This window comes from Schistocerca gregaria, chromosome 1 (assembly GCF_023897955.1).
Source record: "Schistocerca gregaria isolate iqSchGreg1 chromosome 1, iqSchGreg1.2, whole genome shotgun sequence".
NCBI lineage: Eukaryota > Metazoa > Arthropoda > Insecta > Orthoptera > Acrididae > Schistocerca > Schistocerca gregaria.
The window spans coordinates 1,185,408,779-1,185,430,837 of record NC_064920.1 but is presented as its reverse complement, the minus strand read 5'-3'; the positions used below and the strand labels follow the sequence as shown (position 1 = coordinate 1,185,430,837).

At 42.2% G+C, this 22,059-nt stretch overlaps 1 protein-coding gene across 1 annotated transcript in view; it reads right to left on the bottom strand.

Moving 5' to 3' along the window:
* The window catches only part of LOC126284516 (Down syndrome cell adhesion molecule-like protein Dscam2), a 1,260,408-nt gene that overhangs the window by 858,522 nt on the left and 379,827 nt on the right, over positions 1 to 22,059 (bottom strand). The window contains exon 3 of the mRNA XM_049983498.1: positions 9,041 to 9,221. Coding sequence (XP_049839455.1) covers positions 9,041 to 9,221 — 181 coding nt within the window. The remainder of the gene's footprint in view (positions 1 to 9,040; positions 9,222 to 22,059) is intronic.

The following is a 22,059-nucleotide window of genomic DNA, read 5'->3' as shown; positions in this document are numbered from 1 at the left end:
TGCTTATATTACTCCGCACGCAGACAGCCGATCACGTGATTCCGCACAGGGCAATAGGCGCACATATGCTGCTATCATTAATTGTTCGGAAAATGATTATTGCATCAATGATTGCTTTATGAAACTTCCTCGTTTCATAAATTCATCGACCTTAATGGAGTACAAGATTAATCCTTTTCGTTAAAGATTCAGAATTTGTTATTTCAGGTTGTATTGCCATGGTTTGTAAAGTTATGTGTAGGCTGGAATACCCCTAAGTCAACACCAAGGGCGACCCTGAAGACACCCTGAAGGAAGAACAGAGGAAACACGACCACACCATAACACCACCGCCTCCGAATTTTACTGTTGCCACTACACACGCTTACAGATGACGTTCATCGAGCATTCGCCATATCCACACCTCGCCATCTGATCGCCACATTGTGTACCGTGATTCGTCAGTCCACACAACGTTTTTCCACTGTTCAGTCGTCAAATGTTTTCGATCCTTTCACCAAGTGAGGCGTAATGTGTGGGTTATGAGCAGCCGTCCGACCATGAAATCCAAGTTTTCTAGCCTCCGGCCTAACTGTCGTAGTACTTGCATTGGATCCTGATGCAGTCTGGAATTTCTGTGTGATGATCTGGATAGATATCTACCTATTACACATTACGACCCTCTTCAGCTGTCGGCGATCTCTGTCAGTCAACAGACGAGGTCGGCCTGTACGCTTTTGTGCTGTACGTGTTCCTTCACGTTTCCACTTCACTATCACATCGGAAACAGTGGACTTATGGATGTTGAGGAGTGTGGAAATCTCGTGTACAGACGTATGACACAAGGGACACCTAATCACCTTTCCACGTTCGAAATCCGTGAGTTCCGCGGAGCGCCCCATTCTGCTCACTCTTGATGTCTAAGAACTACTGAGGTCGCTGATATGGAGTACCTGGCGGTAGGTGGCAGCACAATGCACCTAATAAGAAAATGTGTGTTTTTGAGGGTGTCTGGATACTTCTGATCGCATGGTGTAGCTAAAGAATGAGACTCCAAAAATGCAGAAACTATATTGATGAGCCAGCCGTTGTGGCAGAGCGGTTCTAGGCGCTTCAGTCCGGAAACGCGCTGCTACTACGGTCGCAGGTTCGAATCCTGCCTCGGGCATGGATGTGTGTGATGTCCTTTGGTTAGTTAGGTTTAAGTAGTTCTAAGTCTTGGGGACTGATGACCTCAGCTGTTAAGTCAGATAGTGCTCAGAGCCATTTGAACCATTTTTATATGCATCAAGGAAAACAGAAACAGCTCATGGGGCCTCACTGAAGTTATGGAAAAGGAATCTAAAAGAAGTCCGTGATCAAATAGGGTCAGTAGGATGATACTCTATCCCAGATATTCTCACCACGAACAACTTGAATGAAGCATAGGAAGCTAAATCCCCGACCTTCGTCTTCGTAACCGACGCCAACGAGTGAAATGAATTCTTTGGAAGTTTACAACGAATTCATTTCGTAGAAGGGTATAATATTGACTTTGTTAGATACAAGTAGCCTGTCATATTCTGAAGACACTGTTATAAAATTGAAGAGGTAATCACCCGATATAATGTGCATTAGATTAATTATATACAACGTGAGGTGCAGAAGAAAACTATGTTAAAAGAAAGAAAGATTTTGATCTTGTTACACTGTCTAATGCAATTAAATAAATAATAAAGCCGAGATAATCAGAGCTTTCCAAAAATTTAAATTATGCATATACAGTCAATAACTTCATTCATTTCGAATGGCTGCGAACAATATTATATCACAGATTTGTCCCTTTACGGCTTTAATATTACAAGTTGATAGCGTAATTGGCACTTCGTACTGCATAAAAAGAGTATGCAGGGGTCAAATTTATGCTTTATTGAAATTATTTATGTTATTACTCGAATTGAAGTCATAAAAACTGTAGAGAAGTCTTCCAGGAAGTTTACAACGGAGTGGTTAATTAGCTAAGGTAACACGAGCGCTCACGGGTGAATAAAAACCTTTCGCGAATTCAGTTCCATTTCTAAAGAGAAGACACGATGAGAGCTTTCAAACACCACCAGTAGATGGAGGTAGTTGTATCACTGCGTTTCGGTGTAGAGTTCTGAAATGCAGGCGTTCACGGATACTTGATCGACGACTGAAGTGCTTAGTGTAAGAGCTTTTTGCGTATAAAGAAAGCGTCCCCAGCTGAAATTGATCACCAGTTAATGTTAATTTACGGAGTGTTATTAATGACATGAAAACAGCAGTGGTTTTAGTATCAGAAATTTTCTAAAGGCAGAACAGCTGTACCAGCTGAGTAAAAATCAGGGCGACCGAACAAGTTTACCTCAGATGACAACGTGTGCTGTATCGAAGGCTTGATTCAAGACAGAAGTCACATTTTTGTGAGACAGTGTGCACACGAACTCAACATCGTCATTGACGGTGTAATGGACAACGTGTACAGCTCAGTGGACAACCGGAAGACGTATTCTCGCCGGATGCGATGGCACTTCTACACGAGAATAGAGATCAGCGAATAGGATTTTCTATCGAACTATAATCAATGCAATATTAGTCGGAGGATGTTCCGATTCTGCTCCGTACCGTCACACCTGACACGAAGCAAGCATCAGTTTCAGGGGCACACCTACACCTACATCATACTTCGTAAGACACTTAATGGTGAATGGCGGAGGGCACTTTTAGTACCACTAACTGAACCCTCCAACCCTGATCCACTCGCGAACAGCGCGTGAGAAGAATTTTCTCCTCATTGTCATTACACGAGACTTATGTAAGGGGATGTAGTATGTTGTCCGGCTCTTCCCGGAAAGTTCTCCCTCGAAATTTCGATAGTAAGTCTCCCCGTGAAAATTTAAAAGAAAATTTAAAAAGGGAAATGGATAGGTTAAAGTTGGATATAGAGGGAACTAGTGAAGTTCGGTGGCAGGAGGAACAAGACTTTTGGTCAGGTGAATACAGGGTTATAAATACAAAATCAAATAGGGGTAATGCAGGACTAGGTTTAATAATGAATAAAAAAATAGGATTGCGGTTAAGCTACTACAAACAGCATAGTGAACGCATTATTGTGGCCAAGATAGACACAAAGCCCACGCCAACTACAGTAGTACAAGTTTATATGCCAACTAGCTCTGCAGATGATGAAGAAATTGAGGAAATGTATGATGAGATAAAAGAAATTATTCAGGTAGTGAAAGGAGACGAAAATTTAATAGTCATGGGTGACTGGAATTCGTCAGTACGAAAAGGGAGAGAAGGAAACATAGTAGTTGAATATGGAAGAAATGAAAGAGGAAGCCGTCTGGTAGAATTTTGCACAGAGCATATCTTAATCATAGCTAATATTTGGTTCAAGAATCATAAAAGAAGGAAGAATCGTTGAGATACTAAAAGGTATCAGATAGGTTACATAATGGTAAGACAGAGATTTCGGAATCAAGTTTTAAATTGTAAGACATTTCCAGGGGCAGATGTGGACTCTGACCACAATCTATTGGTTATGAGCTGTAGATTAAAACTGAAGAAACTGTAAAAAGGTGGGAATTTAAGGAGATGGGACCTGGATACACTGAAAGAACCAGAGGTTGTAGAGTGTTTCAGGGAGAGCATAAGGAACAATTGACAGGAATGGGGGAAACACATACAGTAGAAGAAAAAGGGTAGCTTTGGATGAAGTAGTGAAGGCGGCAGAGGATCACGTACGTAAAAAGACGAGGGCTAATAGAAATCCTTGTGTAACAGAAGAAATATTGAATTTAATTGATGAAAGGAGAAAATATAAAAACGCAGTAAACGAAGCAGGCAAAAAGGAATACAAACGTCTCAAAAATGAGATCGACAGAAGTGCAAAATGGCTAAGCAGGGATGGCTAGAGGAAAAATGTAAGGATGTAGAAGCTTATCTCACTAGGGTTAAGATAGATACTGCCTACAGGAAAAGTAAAGACATCTTTGGAGAGAAGAGAACCTTTTCTCTGAATATTAAGAGCTCAGATGGAAGCCCGGTTCTAAGCAAAGAAGGGAAGGCGGAAAGGTGGAAGGAGTATATAGAGGGTTTATACATGGGTGATGTACTTGAGGACAATATTATTGAAATGGAAGAGGATGTAGATGAAGACGAAATGGGAGATAAGATACTGCGTGAAGAGTTTGACAGGGCACTGAAAAACCTGAGTCGAAACAAGGCCGCGGGAGTATACAACATTCCATTAGAACTGCTAACGGCCTTGGGAGAGCCAGTCATGACAAAACTCTATCATCTGGTGAGTAAGATGTATGAGACAGGCGAAATACCCTCATACTTAAGGAAGAATATAATAATTCCAATCCCAAAGAAAGTAGGTGTTGACAGATGTGAAAATTACCGAAGTATCAGTTTAATAAGTCACAGCTGCAAAATACTAACGCGAATTCTTTACAGACGAATGGAAAAACTGGTAGAAGCGGACCTCGGGAAAGATCAGTTTGGATTCCGTGGAAATGTTGGAACACGTGAGGCAATACTAACCATACGACTTATCTTAGAAGAAAGATTAAGAAAAGGCAAACCTACGTTTCTAGCTTTTGTAGAATTAGAGAAAGCTTTTGACAATGTTGACTGCAATACTCTCTTTCAAATTCTAAAGGTGGCAGGGGTAAAATACAGGGAGCGTAAGGCTATTTACAATTTGTACAGAAACCAGATGGCAGTTATACGAGTCGAGGGGCATGAAAGGGAAGCACTGGTTGGGAAGGGAGTGAGACAGGGTTGTAGCCTCTCCCCGATGTTATTTAATCTGTATATTGAACAAGCAGTAAAGGAAACAAAAGAAAATTTGGAGTAGGTATTAAAATTCATGGAGAAGAAATAAAAACTTTGAGGTTTGCCGAAGACATTGTAATTCTAGCAGAGACAGAAAGGACTTGGAAGAGCAGTTGAATGGAATGGACAGTGTCTTGAAAGGAGGATATAAGATGAACATCAACAAAAGCAAAACGAGGATAATGGAATGCAGTCAAATTAAATCAGGTGATGCTGAGGGAATTAGATTAGGAAATGAGACACTTAAAGTAGTAAAGGAGTTTTGCTATTTAGGGAGTAAAATAACTGATGATGGTCGAAGTAGAGAGGATATAAAATGTAGACTGGCAATGGCATGGAAATCGTTTCTGAAGAGGAGAAATTTGTTAACATCGAGTATAGATTTAAGTGTCAGGAAGTCATTTCTGAAAGTATTTGTATGGAGTGTAGCCTTGTATGGAAGTGAAACATGGACGATAACTAGTTTGGACAAGAAGAGAATAGAAGCTTTCGAAATGTGGTGCTACAGAAGAATGCTGAAGATTAGACGGGTAGATCACATAACTAATGAGGAGGTATTGAATAGAATTGGGGGGAAGAGGAGTTTGTGGCACAACTTGACAAAAAGAAGGGACCGGTTGGTAGGACATGTTTCGAGGCATCAAGGGATCACAAATTTAGCATTGGAGTGCAGCGTGGAGGGTAAAAATCGTAGAGGGAGACTAAGAGATGAATACACTAAGCAGATTCAGAAGGATGTAGGTTGCAGTAAGTACTGGGAGATGAAGAAGCTTGCACGGGATAGAGTAGCATGGAGAGCTGCATCAAACCAGTCTCAGGACTGAAGACCACAACAACAACAACATGTCGATTTTGTTCCGTTACGAGAGACGTGTTGAGTTCTGTCTGTAAGGAAGTCTTGAATCCAATCGCAAATCTTTTCCGATACTGGATAAGCTCGTTTTTTCCCCCTTAACTAAACGGCAGCGTGCCGGGACGGTGTGAAATGCCCTCACGAAGTCAAGGAACAAGGCATCAGCCTGAGCTGACGGAGGAGATAGAGAAGATCCAAAGAAGAGCGGCGCGTTTCGTCACAGGGTTATTTGGTAACCGTGATAGCGTTACGGAGATGTTTAGCAAACTCAAGTGGCAGACTCTGCAAGAGAGGCGCTCTGCATCGCGGTGTAGCTTGCTCGCCAGGTTTCGAGAGGGTGCGTTTCTGGATGAGGTATCGAATATACTGCTTCCCCCTACTTATACCTCCCGTGGAGATCACGAATGTAATATTAGAGAGATTCGAGGGCGCACGGAGGATTTCAGCCAGTCGTTCTTCTCGCGAACCTTACGCGACTGGAACAGAAAAGGGAGGTAATGACAGTGGCACGTAAAGTGCCCTCCGCCACACACCGTTGGGTGGCTTGCGGAGTATGAATGTAGTTGTAGATGAAGCGCCATTGTCTATGGCACTGTGGACCTCATGGAGCAACAGAGCCAACTGAGTTTCGCAGAATGTTTACGGAATCCATGTTGATTTTTAAAGAGGAGATTTCCAAAATTCTCGAACTTAAATATGTTCCATAATTCTACAACAGACTGACGTCAGTGTTGTAGGTCTACAACTGTGTGCATCTGTCCTACGGCCCATTTTAGAAACGGGAATGACCTGCGCTTTCTTCCAGTGGCTAGGTAGCCAACGTTGCGCAGTCGATCTACGATAAATTGCTGCTATTCAATAAGAAATTCAGAACAACTCTATCCGACAAGAAAGTTATGGACGCTCACAGCTTTTTTAAATAAGCAGGATGCTGGCTGATTCCGTCACCCACGGAGGATGCTGCCTGTTATTGTGCCACTCTGGAATGGGTTCAGAAAACTTCCAGAAGGTGTTGCCTAACTGTTCGAAAACGCCTTCATATATACGGCTTCGGTTACTTGCGATTTGGTCCGCGTTTCCTGTTGACTTTATGTGAAAACCCTCCATAGAGCACGGAACTCTCAACAATAGATTTTCTTTTTTGGGGGGCCGTAAGAGAAACCTCTCCTGTATCCACTTGAGAATCATTGTTGACTTTCAGAAAGGTGCATCTAAGCGGCTGATACGCCAAGACCCTTAGTTCTTTTATACTTGTTTCGACAGCTTGGTCCACGGACGCAACGAATAATTCGACAGTCATATTGACTATCCGGGACAAATATTTCTACCAGTGCCTTTATAACTTCCTGCACCTCTTTGACTTCTTGAACAAATCTTTCGTCGAAGAGGACGTGTTGCCTTACTTTTGTAATCATGCTCGAATTTGCCTTTTGTTCAGAATAATTGATAAATTACTGTTAATTAAAGGAACGATACTAGTCACAGGTCTCACATTAATGCTCAAAATCGATAAGATTAAACTGGTAGTAACGCAAAAAATTGCAAAAACAAGGGAAAAATAGTATCCCTCCGTAAATCCCAACATCTGAAGAAAAGCGTATACACTGCAAGCAAATGGCACGCGAAAACTCTAATATGACGGCATGGAATACCATGCATGTATCTGTCAGGTGACGTTCTTGTAAATGTGAAGCAAAGTCGCGTCACACAAGACGCTTAAAGCAAGAATCAGAGTGAGGACTAAGATCTAAGCAAGAATCTAAGCACCTTATTCCAGTATACTGCAGTAGAAACTTGGATGAAGGGCATTATATAAATGATATGCCCTCTAGTATTACTAGGTTCTCTAAAATATTTCTGTTTGCTGATGACACTAGCTTGGTAGTAAAGGACGTTGTGTGCAACATTTGGTCGGTTTCATACAGTGCAGTTCACGACATAAGTTCATGGATTGTAGAAAATAAACTAACGCTAAATCACAGGAAGATTCAGTTTTTACAGTTTCTAACACACAATTCAACAAAACCTGACGTTTTAATTTCACAGAATGGGCATATGATTAGTGAAACTGAACAGTTCAAATTTTTAGGTGTTCAGACAGATAGTAAATTGTCGTGCAAAGTGCACGTTCATGATCTTGTTCAAAGACTTAATACTGCCGTTTTTAATATGCGAACGATGTCTGAAGTGAGTGATCGTTCGACATGAAAATTAGTCTACTCTGCTTATTTTCATTCGCTTGCGTCGTATCGTATTATATTTTTCGATCAGGAACGGGCGGTTCGGGCAATAAGTTGTGTAAATTAACGAACCTCTAGTCGACCCCTGTTCAAGAATCTGGGTATTTTGACACTGACCTCTTAATATATATTTGAGGTCATTTCTTGTTAACAACATTAGCCTATTACCAAGAATAAGTAGCTTTCAGTCAGTTAATACTTGGCAGTCCAACGTGCATTTGGATCGGACTTCCTTACCTCTTATGTAGAAAAGTGTGCAGTATTCTGTTGAATCCATTTTCAATAATCTACCACTAGAATTCAAAAATCTTAGCAGTAATCTACGAGCTTTCAAATCGAAATTGAAGAGTTTCCTCGTGGGTCAATCCTTCTATAATGGCCGGCCGGAGTGGCCGTGCGGTTCTAGTCGCTACAGTCTAGATCCGCGCGACCGCTATGGTCGCAGGTTCGAATCCTGCCTCGGGCATGGATGTGTGTGTTGTCCTTAGGTAAGTTAGGTTTAATTAGTTCTAAGTTCTAGGCGACTGATGACCTCAGAAGTTAAGTCGCATAGTGCTCAGAGCCATTTGAAGCAACCTGCTATTATGTTGAGGAGTTCCTTGAAAAATTATGGTGATTCGTGTTCTATTGTTGATTGCGTTCCCTTAAACTTGTGGCTTGACCCTTTTCTGGTTCATAAACATTTTATTTCTATCTGTTATTACTTTTATGTTGTAATTTCATTTTCTGACATGTTCCATAGGTTGGAGATTTCCTCCTCAATTTGACGTGTAAATAAATAAATGAAATAAGATGAAAAGTATGTTGGAGGGGTAATGAACAATACGAAGTAGCCCCTGTTAAGAAATTAGAAAGAAAAAACTGTAAACATGTCAAAAACTGAATATGTAGTATTTGTTGCTGAATGCTATGATACAGTAGTATGACGAGATTATGGGAGGTGGAGAGTGAATTTTGTTAATTCAAACTCAGCATAGTGCCACTTGCAAATAACTTTCGGACATTAGCGCCGCTAATGTCCTCGCCATTTACGACGTGCCCTGCCCTCCACGTCAGACGCACCGTGATTAGCAACGTGCTGCTATTGAATTACGCGGGTGGGCAGCGCGGTGTCATCGCTCACCTGAGGCCGGGCACGGCGGTGACAGGTGATCCGTCTGCGTGCTGCCACGCGACGTCTGGGGGCGGGCTGCCGCGCGCCGCGCAGCTGACCTGCGACCCGGTCGAGTTGGAGAAGCGCAGCCGCGCCGGCGGCTCCTGCACGAGCACCGGCGCCTGCAGGCCCAGCTGCCCGCGGCACACGCCTGCAACAGGTAGGGAGAGAGGGTCACCTGACGAAGGGCTGGTACTGCACAGAAAGCTAGGTGCGAAATGCAGCTGTTGGTGTTCTGCACTTGACTAAAGTTATGAATAACTTGAGCCTGCTCATTGTATTTGCAACTCTGTCGAACAATTACACTGTAAAGCCAAAAAATTTAACTTCACTTCTGTGTCATAATGTAAACAGCGTCGAATATGACATGTTCCATTTTGCAATGAAATGAATACCCTTAACTGCATACAGGCGTTGATATAAGTCAACGGGGACAGTTGAAAATGTGTGCGCCGACTGGGACTCGAACCCGGGATCTTCTGCTTACTTGGTAGATGCTCTATTCATCTGAGTCACCGAGGACAGAGAGGATAGTGCGACTGCAGGGACTTATCTCTGCCACGCCTCCTGTGAGACTCACATTCGCAACTTAATGTCCCGCACTGTATTCATAGCGCCCCTGCCCATTACACTCATTACTAGCAGCTTTACTGCCGATTCCCGTAAGACTTCGGGCACTGTGCATTCGCACAGAAGATGATGGTCGAATGGCCAGTGAGCTATATAGGGTAGTCCATTAATCGTGACCAGGCCAATTGTCTCACGAAATAAGCGTCAAACGAAAAAACTACATAGACTGAAACTTGTCTATCTTGAAGGGTGAATCCAGATGGAGCTGTGGTTGGCCCGATACATGGCGCTGCAATAGGTCAAACGGATACCAACTGCATTTTTTAAAAATAGGAACCGCCAATTTTTATTACATATTGGTGAACTGCGTAAAGAAATGTCAATGTTTTAGTTTGACCACTTTCTTCGCTTTGGGATAGATGGCGCTGTAATAGTAACAAACCTATGGCTCACAATTCTAGACGAACAGTTGGTAACAGGCAGGTTTTTTAAATTAAAATACAGAACGTGTGTACATTTGAACATTTTATTTCGGTTACTCCAATGTGATACATGCACCTTTATGAACTTATCATTCCTGAGAACGCATGCTGTTACAGCGTGATTACTTGCAAAAACCACATTAATGCATTAAATGCTCAAAATGATATCCGTCAACCTCAATGCATTTGGCGATACGTGTAACGACATTCCTCTCAACAGCGAGTAGTTCGTCTTCCGTAATGTCCACAAGTGCACTGACAATGCGCTGACGCATGTTGTAGGGCGTTCTCGGTGGATCACGATAGCAAATATCCTTCAACTTTCCCCACAGAAAGAAATCAGGGGACGTCAGATCCGGTGAACGTGCAGGCCATGGTATGGTGCTTCGACCAATCCACCTGTCAAAGTATGCTATTCAATACCGCTTCAAACGAACGCGAGCTATGTGCCGGACACCCATCATTTTGTAAGTACATCGCCATTCTGGCATACAGTGAAACATCTTGTAGTAACATCGGAAGAACATTACGTAGGAAATCAGCAGACATTGCACCATTTAGATTACCATCGATAAAACGGGGGCCAATTATCATTCCTGCCGTAAAACCGCACCATACATTAACCCGCCAAGGTCGCTGATGTTCAACTTGTCGCAGCCACCGTGGATTTTCCGTTCCCCAATGGTGCATAATATGCCGGTTTACGTTACCGCTGTTGATGAATGACGCTTCGTCGCTAAATAGAACACGTGCAAAAAATCTGTTATCATCACGTAGTTTCTCTTGTGCCCAGTGGCAGAACTGTACACGACGTTCAAAGTCGTCGCCATGCAATTCCTGGTGCATAGAAAGACGGTGCAATAGACGTTGATGTAGCATTCTCAACACCGACGCTTTTGAGATTTCCGATTCTCGCGCAATTTGTCTGCTACTGATGTGCGGATTAGACGCGACAGCAGCTACAACACCTACTTGGGCATCATCATTTGTTGCAGGTCGTGGTTGACGTTTCACATGTGGCTGAACACTACCTGTTTCTTTAAATTACGTAAGCATCCGGCGAGCAGTCTGGATACTTGATTGATGGATACCGAGCAACATACATAGCACACGCCCGTTGGGCATTTTCATCACAATATCCATACATCAAAACGATATCGACCATTCCCTCAATTGGTAAACGGTCCATTTTAACACGGGTAATGTATCACGAAGCAGATACCGTCCGCACAGGCGGAATGTTACGATATACCACGTACTTATATGCTTGTGACTATTACAGCACCACAAATCAGAAAGCGAAAAAAGTGGTCCAACTGAAATATTCCTATTTCTTTACATAATACACGAATATCTCGCATTGATGTCCCTGCTAAATTTCGAGCTTCTGTGTAAGATCGCCAACCTTGTGGATTTTATGTCTGTTTAAATTGGGCATATTTGTTTCAATGTTCTAAACCGTTTTGTGTCCCAAGGAGAGTCTGCTCCGTCGCTTGTTAATTTATTTGGTATAAATCTCTCAATTTCTGCCGATATTATACTTCTCTGAATTGAAGCCACATCTGGTCTACTCTTATATTATTAATTTGGAATGAGCGGAGATTATGTCTCAGGAAGGCATCAAGTGCATTTTTATATGCTTTTGTGAAGAGGTATATTTTTCGCTTTGTTTTGGAGGATTTTGGGGCTACAATATTCAGTCTCGCTATGACAACCCTGTGTTCAATAATCCCTGTATACATTTTGATGCTCGTTATTAACTCAGTATTGTTTGTTGCTAAGAAGTCAAGTCTGTTTTCACAACCGTTTACAATTCGCGTGGGCTCATGAACTAACTGCTCGAAATAATTTTCAGAGAATGCGTTTAACACACTTCGGATGATATTTTATGCGTACCTCCTGAATTAATCATGTATTTTCGCCAAAATATCGAGGGTAAATTAAAGTCACCATCTATTATCGTATGGGTCGGGTACGTGTTTATGAATTATACTACATTTTTCATATATTTGGGCTTCACGAACTCATTAACTTACAACTTGTCATACCTCCGTGTTTGAATACTTAAAATTTGTTTGATACAAGGCTTGTTCCCTTCACTTGTTGCAATCTGCTCAGGGGCTGGGCTACACAGGCTCACAGTGCTTGCATTTATCTTTCGTAGGGAACCACGAGTGCCGGCCGGAGTGGCCATGCGGTTCTAGGCGCTTAGGCGCTACAGTCTGGAACCGCGCGACCGCTACGGTAGCAGGTTGAAATCCTGCCTCGGGCGTGGATGCGTGTGATGTCCTTAGGTTAGTTAGGTTTAAGTAGTTCTAAGTTCTAGGGGACTGATGACGTCAGAAGTTGAGTCCCATAATGCTCAGAGCCATTTGAACCATTTTTAGACGACATCGTAATTAATTCTTCCGCCACACACGCTGTTAGTTTCAGGTCATTAGGTACATGGCGAACAGAAAATTTTTGGAAAATTGTGGTACGTTCACATGGGACCAAACTGACGAGGGCATCGGTCCCTGGGCTTACACACTACTTAATCTAACCTAAAGTAACTTACACTAAACTAACTTACACAAGGGAGGACTCGAACCTCCACTGGCGGAAGATTTTCAGGGCTGGAATCTGGTTTATAATTTTGTATATACTCTCAGGAGCATTAAGCTGTAGTAGGCTTACAGAGTGGCCATTTGCACGCAGTCCAAATATTGTGTGACATTTCGAAGAGTGCCGAGAAACTGAACACAAGCCGCATAGCCCCGTTCACATGTGTAGAAACAGTGCGCTCAGGCGAACTCCACAAGAATTGCAAGTATACTTTGCCCTTTACTGCAAAATCGGCTTTACAAATCGACATCCAGTCGTCAAAGTCCATTGAGAAAGAGGTTACTAAAAAGAGCTTACACATAAACCCTGCAAATGATAAGTATTTTGTAAAAGTGTTTTGAGTAGTTTATATCTTGAGCATGTAGCGTCGCAAGTTGTTCCGAGTGAACGCTTGTTTCACGATAGCTTGCTGTGTGTAACTTCGGGGACTGACATCTAGCGGCCTACCCAGGAGACGCACGTGCATCTGTCACTGCCTGCCGTGGGAAGTCTATTCAATGTCTCTTACTCAACGTGTACATTCACCACCTATAAGAATATAAATATAGGATATTAATTTTTTGTGTAATCGCTTTAAAAATTTGTGTACTGCACTTTGTTATTAATAGAAAGGTGGTTTGAAAATCTCAGCTTTCTAGAGGGCATATTTTCTGAGATAGAAAAATTTACTTTGAAGTTAGAAAAACTACACTTAAGAAAGGAAACTCACCTGGGAACATTTATGACTTGTTTTTGGTTGTCAATTGAAACACTCACCTGAAGTATCAGGGTATAGAATTATTTAATTAAAATTTTATTTAAAAATTTCAAATACTTTACAATTTTCGTAGTATGAGACCTAGAATAGCTCCATAAAGAACTATTAAAATCAATATTTATTTTATTATGTGAGCCTTTGAGTAAATGAGAGTGTGTATGTGGGACATTCGTCGAATTTCAATGTTGCATTATATACCGTCTTAAGTAACGTGCAAGAGTTACACAAGACTGTCGTGGGAAAATGATTCAAAGGGATTTACCCACTTTGCTGATGAGGTATGTCTAGGTGTGATTGCTATTGTAACAGAGCAGCCAGAAAATCAGTTGGAATAATATCTACATCTAAGGAATATTTCCAGAATTTTTGTCTTTTCATTTTCGTTTATTAAACATTACTATAATATTTGTATGTCAGATTGACAAAAAACGCTTCTGTGTATAAGGATTGGTGCAAACCAGTTTTGGCGCGAGTATGAACACGAGCTAGTATTCTGATTGGCAGTCAGTATAGTCAGCCAATCAGAATAGAGACGGTTACTGCTCGTTACCTAATAGTTATACTGGGAGTGAAAGTGGAAGAAGAGTCGCTCGCTAGCTTTGAACGTGGATGGTCATGTTACTAGTGCCAGTAAAAATAATGTGTAAGATGAAGAACTACTTAGTGTTTGAGTTATTGGTGAGCTAGGTCGATAGCAGTTGCTGTTGAGGACTCCTTGGCGAACTTTCAGAAGTTTCCCCTAAATCTGTTGGACAGATATTTGAGTGTGAAATATTGGCCTTCATAGAATCAGCGTGGCATGTTTCAGTATTACACTACTGATCTTTCTTTTGCCAGCAGTTTCTTTTTTAGAAATCTGCGAGCATGAGTGAAATGAAAACCTTTAATATTTTTTTTAAATATTATTTATTTGTGCAGAAGTAGTACAAAGCTGTATCGCTTTTCAAGAAAATCTCCCCCACGCTCAATGCAAGCCCTTCAGCACTTACAAAGTGCACAAATTCCTTTAGAAAAAATTTCTTTTGGTAGTCCGCGCAACTACTCACGCACCGCGTGGTGTACGTCTTCATCAGAAAGGAACTTCTTTCCTCCCATTGCGTCTTTGAGTGGTAAAAATCACTTTGAGCAAACGTATGGAAATCACTTGGGGCAAGGTCTGGTGAGTATGGTGGATGAGGAAGACACTCAAAGTGCAGGTCTGTGATTGTTGCAACGGTTGTACGGGCAATGTGGGGCATCGCATTGTCTTGTTGCAAAAGGACACCTGCTGACAGCAATCCACGTCGCTTTGATTTGATTACACGGCGCAGCTGATTTTGTAGGAGATCTGTGTATGACGCACTGGTGCCAGCGGTCCCTCTAGGCATGTAATGTTCCAAAATGACGTCCTTTTCGTCCCAAAAAAGGACAGGATAACCATCCCTGCTGATGGTTCTGTTCGAAACTTCTTTGGTTTTGGTGATCAGGAATGGGCGCCATTTCTTGCTCGCTCTCTTCGTTTCCGGTTGGTGGAAGTGAACCCAGGTTTCGTCCCCAGTAACGATTCTTGCAAGGCAGCCATCACCTTCTCGTTCAACGCGCGGAAGAAGTTTTTCACGAGCATCAACACGTCGTCCTCTCATTTCAGGAGTCAGCTGCCGTGGCACCCATCATGCAGACACTTTCTGAAACTGGAGCACATCATGCACAGTGTGGTGTGCTGACCCACGACTAATCTGTAAACATGCTGCAATGTCATTCAGTGTCACTCGTCGTTTTTCCTTCACTATGGCTTCAACTGCTGCAATGTTCTGTGGAGTCACAACTCGTTGTGCCTGACCTGGACGAGGAGCATCTTCCACTGAAGTCACACCGTTTACGAACTTCCTACTCCATTTGTAGACTTGCTGCTGTGACAAACATGCATCACCGATGAATTTCGATAGGTTTCACACCTTCACTACGCATAAACCGAATAACAGAACGCTGTCTTCCCTTGTGCAAGTCGCAAGTGGGGCGGCCATCTATATACTGATAACGGCATGTGGGCATCTGTACTATGCTGCCACCTACAGGCCATTCTGCACGCTGTTGCCGGCCGGAGTGCCCGTGCGGCTCTAGGCGCTACAGCCTGGAACCCGGCGACCGCTACAGTTGCAGGTTCGAATCTTGCCTCGGGCATGGATGTGTGTGATGTCCTTAGGTTAGTTAGGTATAATTAGTTCTCAGTTCTAGGCGACTGATGACCTTAGAAGTTAAGTCGCATAGTGCTCAGAGCCATTTGAACCATTTTGCCCGCTGTTTGTAGCACGCTTACCAACTTACAAGATAACGGAGCGAAATTTTGATTTGTTATTACAAATTTAAGGTTTTCATTTGACTCACTCTCGAACAAGAAGGACCGAATTAGTGGTCAAATTAATGACTGTGAAAAACGTTGTTTAGTGTGGGTCGGGTTTGGACAGATGTCTGGCTGCTGTGCGTGTGAAATATGTGTATGAATCGTGAACTGGAAGGAAGTAGCCAATAGTGTAAATGTGGACTAAACAGTACCTTTTCTTTGATTGTCAAAGACAAAATAAACATTATTGTGTGGAAATTTCGGACATTATTTTTCAGAAGCCAATCCATTTTCTTACTGCCCGATGAAATTGGATGACAGTCTTTCTACAGAACTTTCTTTCATAACTGGGGTTGCGTGCCGTCAGTAATTGTAGATATTAGGTGGTGTTTTTTTTTATCAACGCTGCTTTTACATCATCTTGTATCTACGTTGCCGAGTGAAGGGAGATTGGACAGACGCCGTTCTGAGGTAGGTGAATTTTAATTTGCAGCCTGCACACTGACAACGACGAATATACACGAGAAATTAAAGCCTGACCCGCCGAAAACAGTCCCGGGCGTATAAAACTCCCTTGAGGTCTCTCGAGGTCAACAGTTGACAAGAACTTCACTGACGTCGTCGGTTCACGTAAAAAGATAGTAGCGAGAGTTTTCGGTGCTATCGGCGCCCTGATACGCATCGATACATTGTGCCGCCGCGCGCGTGTTTCGCGTGGCGCACCTATTTGCAAAGTCCGGCAGGAAGCCCATCAGCTGGGAACAGACGCAGTACATATTCATTGACTGCCACCCGACACTGCGGCGCTTTAATGAAGCGCCATCGGTTGGCCGCGGCCTGCAATCAGAGTCCGAGGTGACGCAGACGTCGCCTCCTCATGAATATTCCTCGCCCTCTTCCGGACGCGTCCTCGCTCCCAAAAACCGCCCACAGTTTTAATGCGCGCCATTTATAATCATGGAAAGCGGCGATTCATATAGATCAACTCATTCCCGTGTGTCCACTCGTAGCTATTGTTCGGCTGCTGAATAGATAGGCTGCGTCACAGGTGCCCATCTCTGATCAAACAGTGGTTAACAGCCGATACAAGCATTTAGAGGGCGATGGAAAATATTTGCGTGAACGTAATTTGTGTGCACAATGTCAGTTTATCCTAATGCAAACAGCAGCCCAAAAAGCTGCATACATGCGTAAGGAAGGATGAAAAAAATTATGAACTATAGAAGGGATGTTATTTACCTACATTAATGAGTACAGTAATTAGGGACTCCATCCCGATACCGGATCCATCGGTAAAAATACTGTAATGATGTGATCACATTACTCATTACGTCCAAGAAATATTACGTACGGGAAACTGCTGATCAATGTGACCTACGAGTGTTGCATGATGTTTGACTCCAGAATAAAGCTTCGCATTAGAGGACAGGATTGGAAAGGAACCTAGAATTATCTGAAATCAGTAAAATTACGCTGTTAGTGCTCGAAGTTTCGTACAGGATGGGGAAAAATAATTTGAACAAAAGTGTGGGGCTGACAGACAGCACATCAAACGATCGAACTTGGCTATAGGAACTAGAGGTCGTAGTTGCATAGTTTAGGAGCTAAAAGATCGTAATTGAAATCTGACATATGTATGTCTTTACTCAAAATGAAAAGTAGTTCACAGAAAAGTATATGTAAACAAAATGTTTGGACTATATGATAGATTTACAGCATTGCAAGAAGCTGAGGAGGTAAATAGTGTCGAGAAGGCTTGGGAAAGAATAAAGACATTAGTAACAAATCAATTGGCTCTGAGCACTGTGGGAGTTAACTTCTGAGATCATCAGTCCAATAGAACTTAGAACTACTTAAACCTAACTAACCTAAGGACATCCATGCCCGAGGCAGGATTCGAACCTGATACCGTAGCAGTCGGGCAGTTCCAGAATGTAGCGCCTAGAACCACTCGGCCACTCCGGCCGGCACTGTAGTAACAGGTGTAGCAGAAAAAAACACTGGGCACGAAAAAGGAAACGAGGAAACAGAAACGGCTCAACGAAAAGTGTCAGAGAGCAGTGGAAAAGAGGAGAGAAGCCAGGATTCTGTGGCTGCATAATAAGGAGAGTGAGGACAGGAGAGAGACCTTCAAGGTGGTTAGAAGAGAGACAGCAAGAGATCTACGAAGAGAGAAAAGGAAGTATCTAACTGGAGTCCAAGTTTCTATAGAAGTTTAAAGCAGGAACGGGAACTCAAAGAAGTTGTTTCACTGTACAGAGAAAAGTAAGTGACGTTGTCAAAGCGAAAACCTATTCATAAAAGATAAAAACAAAATATGCTAACACAGCTGGAAGATATCCTCGAAAGATGGAAAGAGTATTTCTCAGAAATGTTAAATACCACTGATACGCACATAACCTTCAATTACGCAATGCCTGAGAGCGACAGCGTTAATAATGGCGAATATAGAACAGGAACTGATCCACACCATTCAAAAGCTTAAAAACAACAAAGCAGCAGGCGAGGACCAGATATCAGCAGAGATGTTAAAAGAAGGCGGAAGCTAACTACAGAAAGAAATTTATAACCTTATCACAATGTTATGGCAAAATGAAACACTGCCTGAAGATTGGAAAATTGCAATAATTTGTCCCACACGCCACAAAGGAAACAGAATGGAATGTTGAAATTACAGAGGAATCCTGTCAATGATCATTCTGGAGAAACTTAAACATTACTCAGAAAACATTATTCAAGGTTACCAGGCTGGATTTCGAACAAACCGTTCCACAAGTGATAATTTGTTTACTAAATGACAGATCGTTGAGAAATACTGGGAATTTAAAAAAAAATCCACTCTCTCTTGGTTGACTTCCAGCGAGCCTATGACAGCATCCACAGAAATAGCCTCTACAACACGTTACGAGAATTTGGTACATCCAGTAAAATCATTGGGATGATACAACTGTGCACGGATGGCTCCCAGGCAGCAGTGAAGTTCAGACGACCCATATCCCCCGCCTTTCCAATTAAAACAGGCTTACGACAAGGAGACGGTCTTTCATGTGTCCTCTTCAACCGTGCATTAGAGAAAGTGGTTTGGGAGAGTAATTTACATCCATACAATGGTCTCCGCTTCAAAAACACTGAAGTAAACCTCCTGACTTATGCAGATGATATATTGTTGCTGAGTTAAACTGAAGAAGAACTGAAAGATACGTACAAATCTCTAAGCAACAATGCCAGCAAAATGTGGCTTTTGATTAAACAAGAGAAAACAGAATACATGGAAATATGTCGAGTTAAACTCAAATCCTCACTTTGAAATTGACCAGCATTCTGAATTCAGAAAAGTTCTTCAGTTTAAGTACCTTGGATCACGTTTCAACAGTAAAAATATCATAACAATGGATATAAACGTAAGAATAACGTCCGGGTCAAGATGTCTGTACTCACTAAGCAACCCACTCAAATGTAAAGCTTTGCCAATCACCACAAATATGAAGATATACAACACTATCATATGCCCCATAGTACTGTACGGTTCAGAGAACTGGACGCTTAAAAATAATGAAAGAGAAAAACTGAATGTTTTCGAAAGAGAAGTAATGAGAAAAATCTGGAGATCTGTGTTGGAGAATGGCGAATGGAGAATTCGAAAGAACAATGAAATTTATCAGCTAATGAAGCAACCCACTATCATCCAGAAATTAAAAAGTAGGAGACTGTAATGGGCTGGACATGCGACTAGAATGGAAAACAACAGAATCATCAAAAAAGCTTTTGAAGGAACTCTTTAGGCAACAAAGCCATTGCTCCGACCTTGTACAAGGTGGAAAGATGACACAGAGAAGGACATCGCAGCATGGGATTTCCGCTTGGTGGAGAGAGACTGCGAGAGATAGAAGGAGGTGTAAGCAATTTATGCAGCGCTTGCTCTACAGGGTCTGTGATCACCGAGGAGAAGATACAATAGTCACTATGAGAACAAGAAAAACTTAAAACATGACAGACACGTGTAACGTAATGAGCTGACGTACAGTACAGCATTTTATTAGAAATGTAACCAATCACTTGCCCACGTTTCATTTTACAAAATGTCCTAAAACGTTTCTTGTTGTGCAAAATGTGAACTTGATATGTTAACGTGATTTGAATAGCCAAGCCGCTGCGACTGTTAGACTTCTTGATTGGTGCACACGACCTGTTTCGCAAAGTAAATTTGCATCTTCAAGTGCTTCTCTGTATACAAAGGAATAGAAGAAATAACCACGAACTTAGTGATGCCAAGAAACGGTCTACTTACAGTCAAAAGATTAAGGTTCTATTCGAACCGAATAAAGCATTCCCAACGTTTGTATCAAGGTAATTGAAACTTCTGACTCACGAATGCGCGAGGGTCTATGATAAATTGTATTGGGGGCTCAAGCCATTTCCAACCTAACCGGAATGTTGGGGACTGGCTGCACATTTTAAATTACTAAACTGCAATAATCAGAAACAATACACACTATATATGAGTTGCATAAATTAGTTTTACTGTTATAACCAATTTCTAAAGGCTTCCTAGCGGTATCTAGCGCCCTATATGCCAGCACTATCCAATTAAATGTCCTTACAATTAATAAAACTGTTTTCACAAATGAAAAGGCTTTTGTACTAATAAAAAAGCAATGCTAGGGTTGGAAAAAGTCATTCACTTAAATAATCAAAATTGGCTAGGACGTTTCTGTGACGTAAGCCTCTTTTCAGAGTTCGAAAAACGTAAATTTCTTCTAAAATATTTAGAACGTTATCCTTTTTCCTAGTGAAGTATTTGAAGCCGGCCGGTTCTAGGCGCTACAGTCTGGAACCGCGCGACCGCTATAGTCGCAGGTTCGAATCCTGCCCCGGACAAGGGTGTCTGATGTCCTTAGATAGGTTTAAGTAGTTCTACGTCGTAGGGGAATGATGACCTCCGAAGTTAAGTCTCATAGTGCTCAGAGCCATTTGAACCATTTGGAAGTATCTGAAGATTAGTGGCAACAACAAGGTTTTCTCGCTGGGCTAGACCATGTTTACACTGGTCGGTGGAGGTGGCCCTATTAAGTGGGCCACTAGGTCGCCGGACTTCACGTCACTGAGTTTCTTTCTGTGAGGGCATTTAAAAGACAAGATATGCCAGCTGACACTCCCGCAGATATGCATCTGTCGGTCATCTGAAAAGTGAATCTCTAAGCGTACTGAAGAGGCGGCACTACACTTGAACATTTAGTCTAACTGGCAAAGTAGAGTTGCGTTCCCCTCGGGCCATGGCCACAGTGGCGTGTGAAATAGTCCCCTGTTCGATATGTTGGAGGAATACAACATTACGAATGGGGTTTCCAATTACAAGCTATTAAACACTGGTTTGTCCCACCCTTACAGCAAGGAGGTGGGGTCCCACGTGCCATTGGGTATGCAAGAGCCATTGAGTAGCATGTCATTAATTACTATTGTGTAAACATTTCTATTCCTCTGATTTCAGCGACACCTGTGGCGAAACGAAGAAAATGCTTCGCACAAAACGTATGTAGATTTTGCCGTATAATCGTAATCTGCAATAAAAATGGGGTTTCCATTGACAATTTAAAGTTTACAACTCGCCACCCGCGCCTAGTAAGAGGGGGGAGGTTGACTGCGGTATCATTGTATGTCGTCCGAGACAAACAAATTGGAATTGTGACTTGTTTTTGAACCGATACGTAGCTTTCGAGATATTTCAATGTTTCCAGTTAAAATGAACACCATGTACACGACAATTAAAAACTGATGTACTATGTCAGCTCATAAGTTCACTACCAATCCATTTTGATGTCTCATCATAGCTGAATCCTCGGCATTGTCAGCGACCTGTACGTAACTGTGGAACTGTGGACAGTACTGATCGTTTCTTCTATGGTCGAACAGATTCAGTTCTTGAAAACTACTTGCGAAAGAAACAGAAGCTCGATGATACAATGTGGAATCAACCATTCACTCAACAAAACACGAGTTCCGAAGTAAGCAGGGAATAAATTGCGTACTATCTGTCAACGCAAGATGCTACCAGCCATTCTAGTTACTTTCCACATAGCACTGTGCACAAGAACTATTTCATATTCAGCTATTGGCATTCTAATTGAAGGCTCGCCATCCACGGGATCAAGCACTCATTGTTAGATGTTGCAAGGCCGTACACAGTCCATTTTGCTCGTTGTACTGTGTTATCATTTGTCCTCTTTCTCTTAACTGTTGGAGAAATAATGTAAACGTG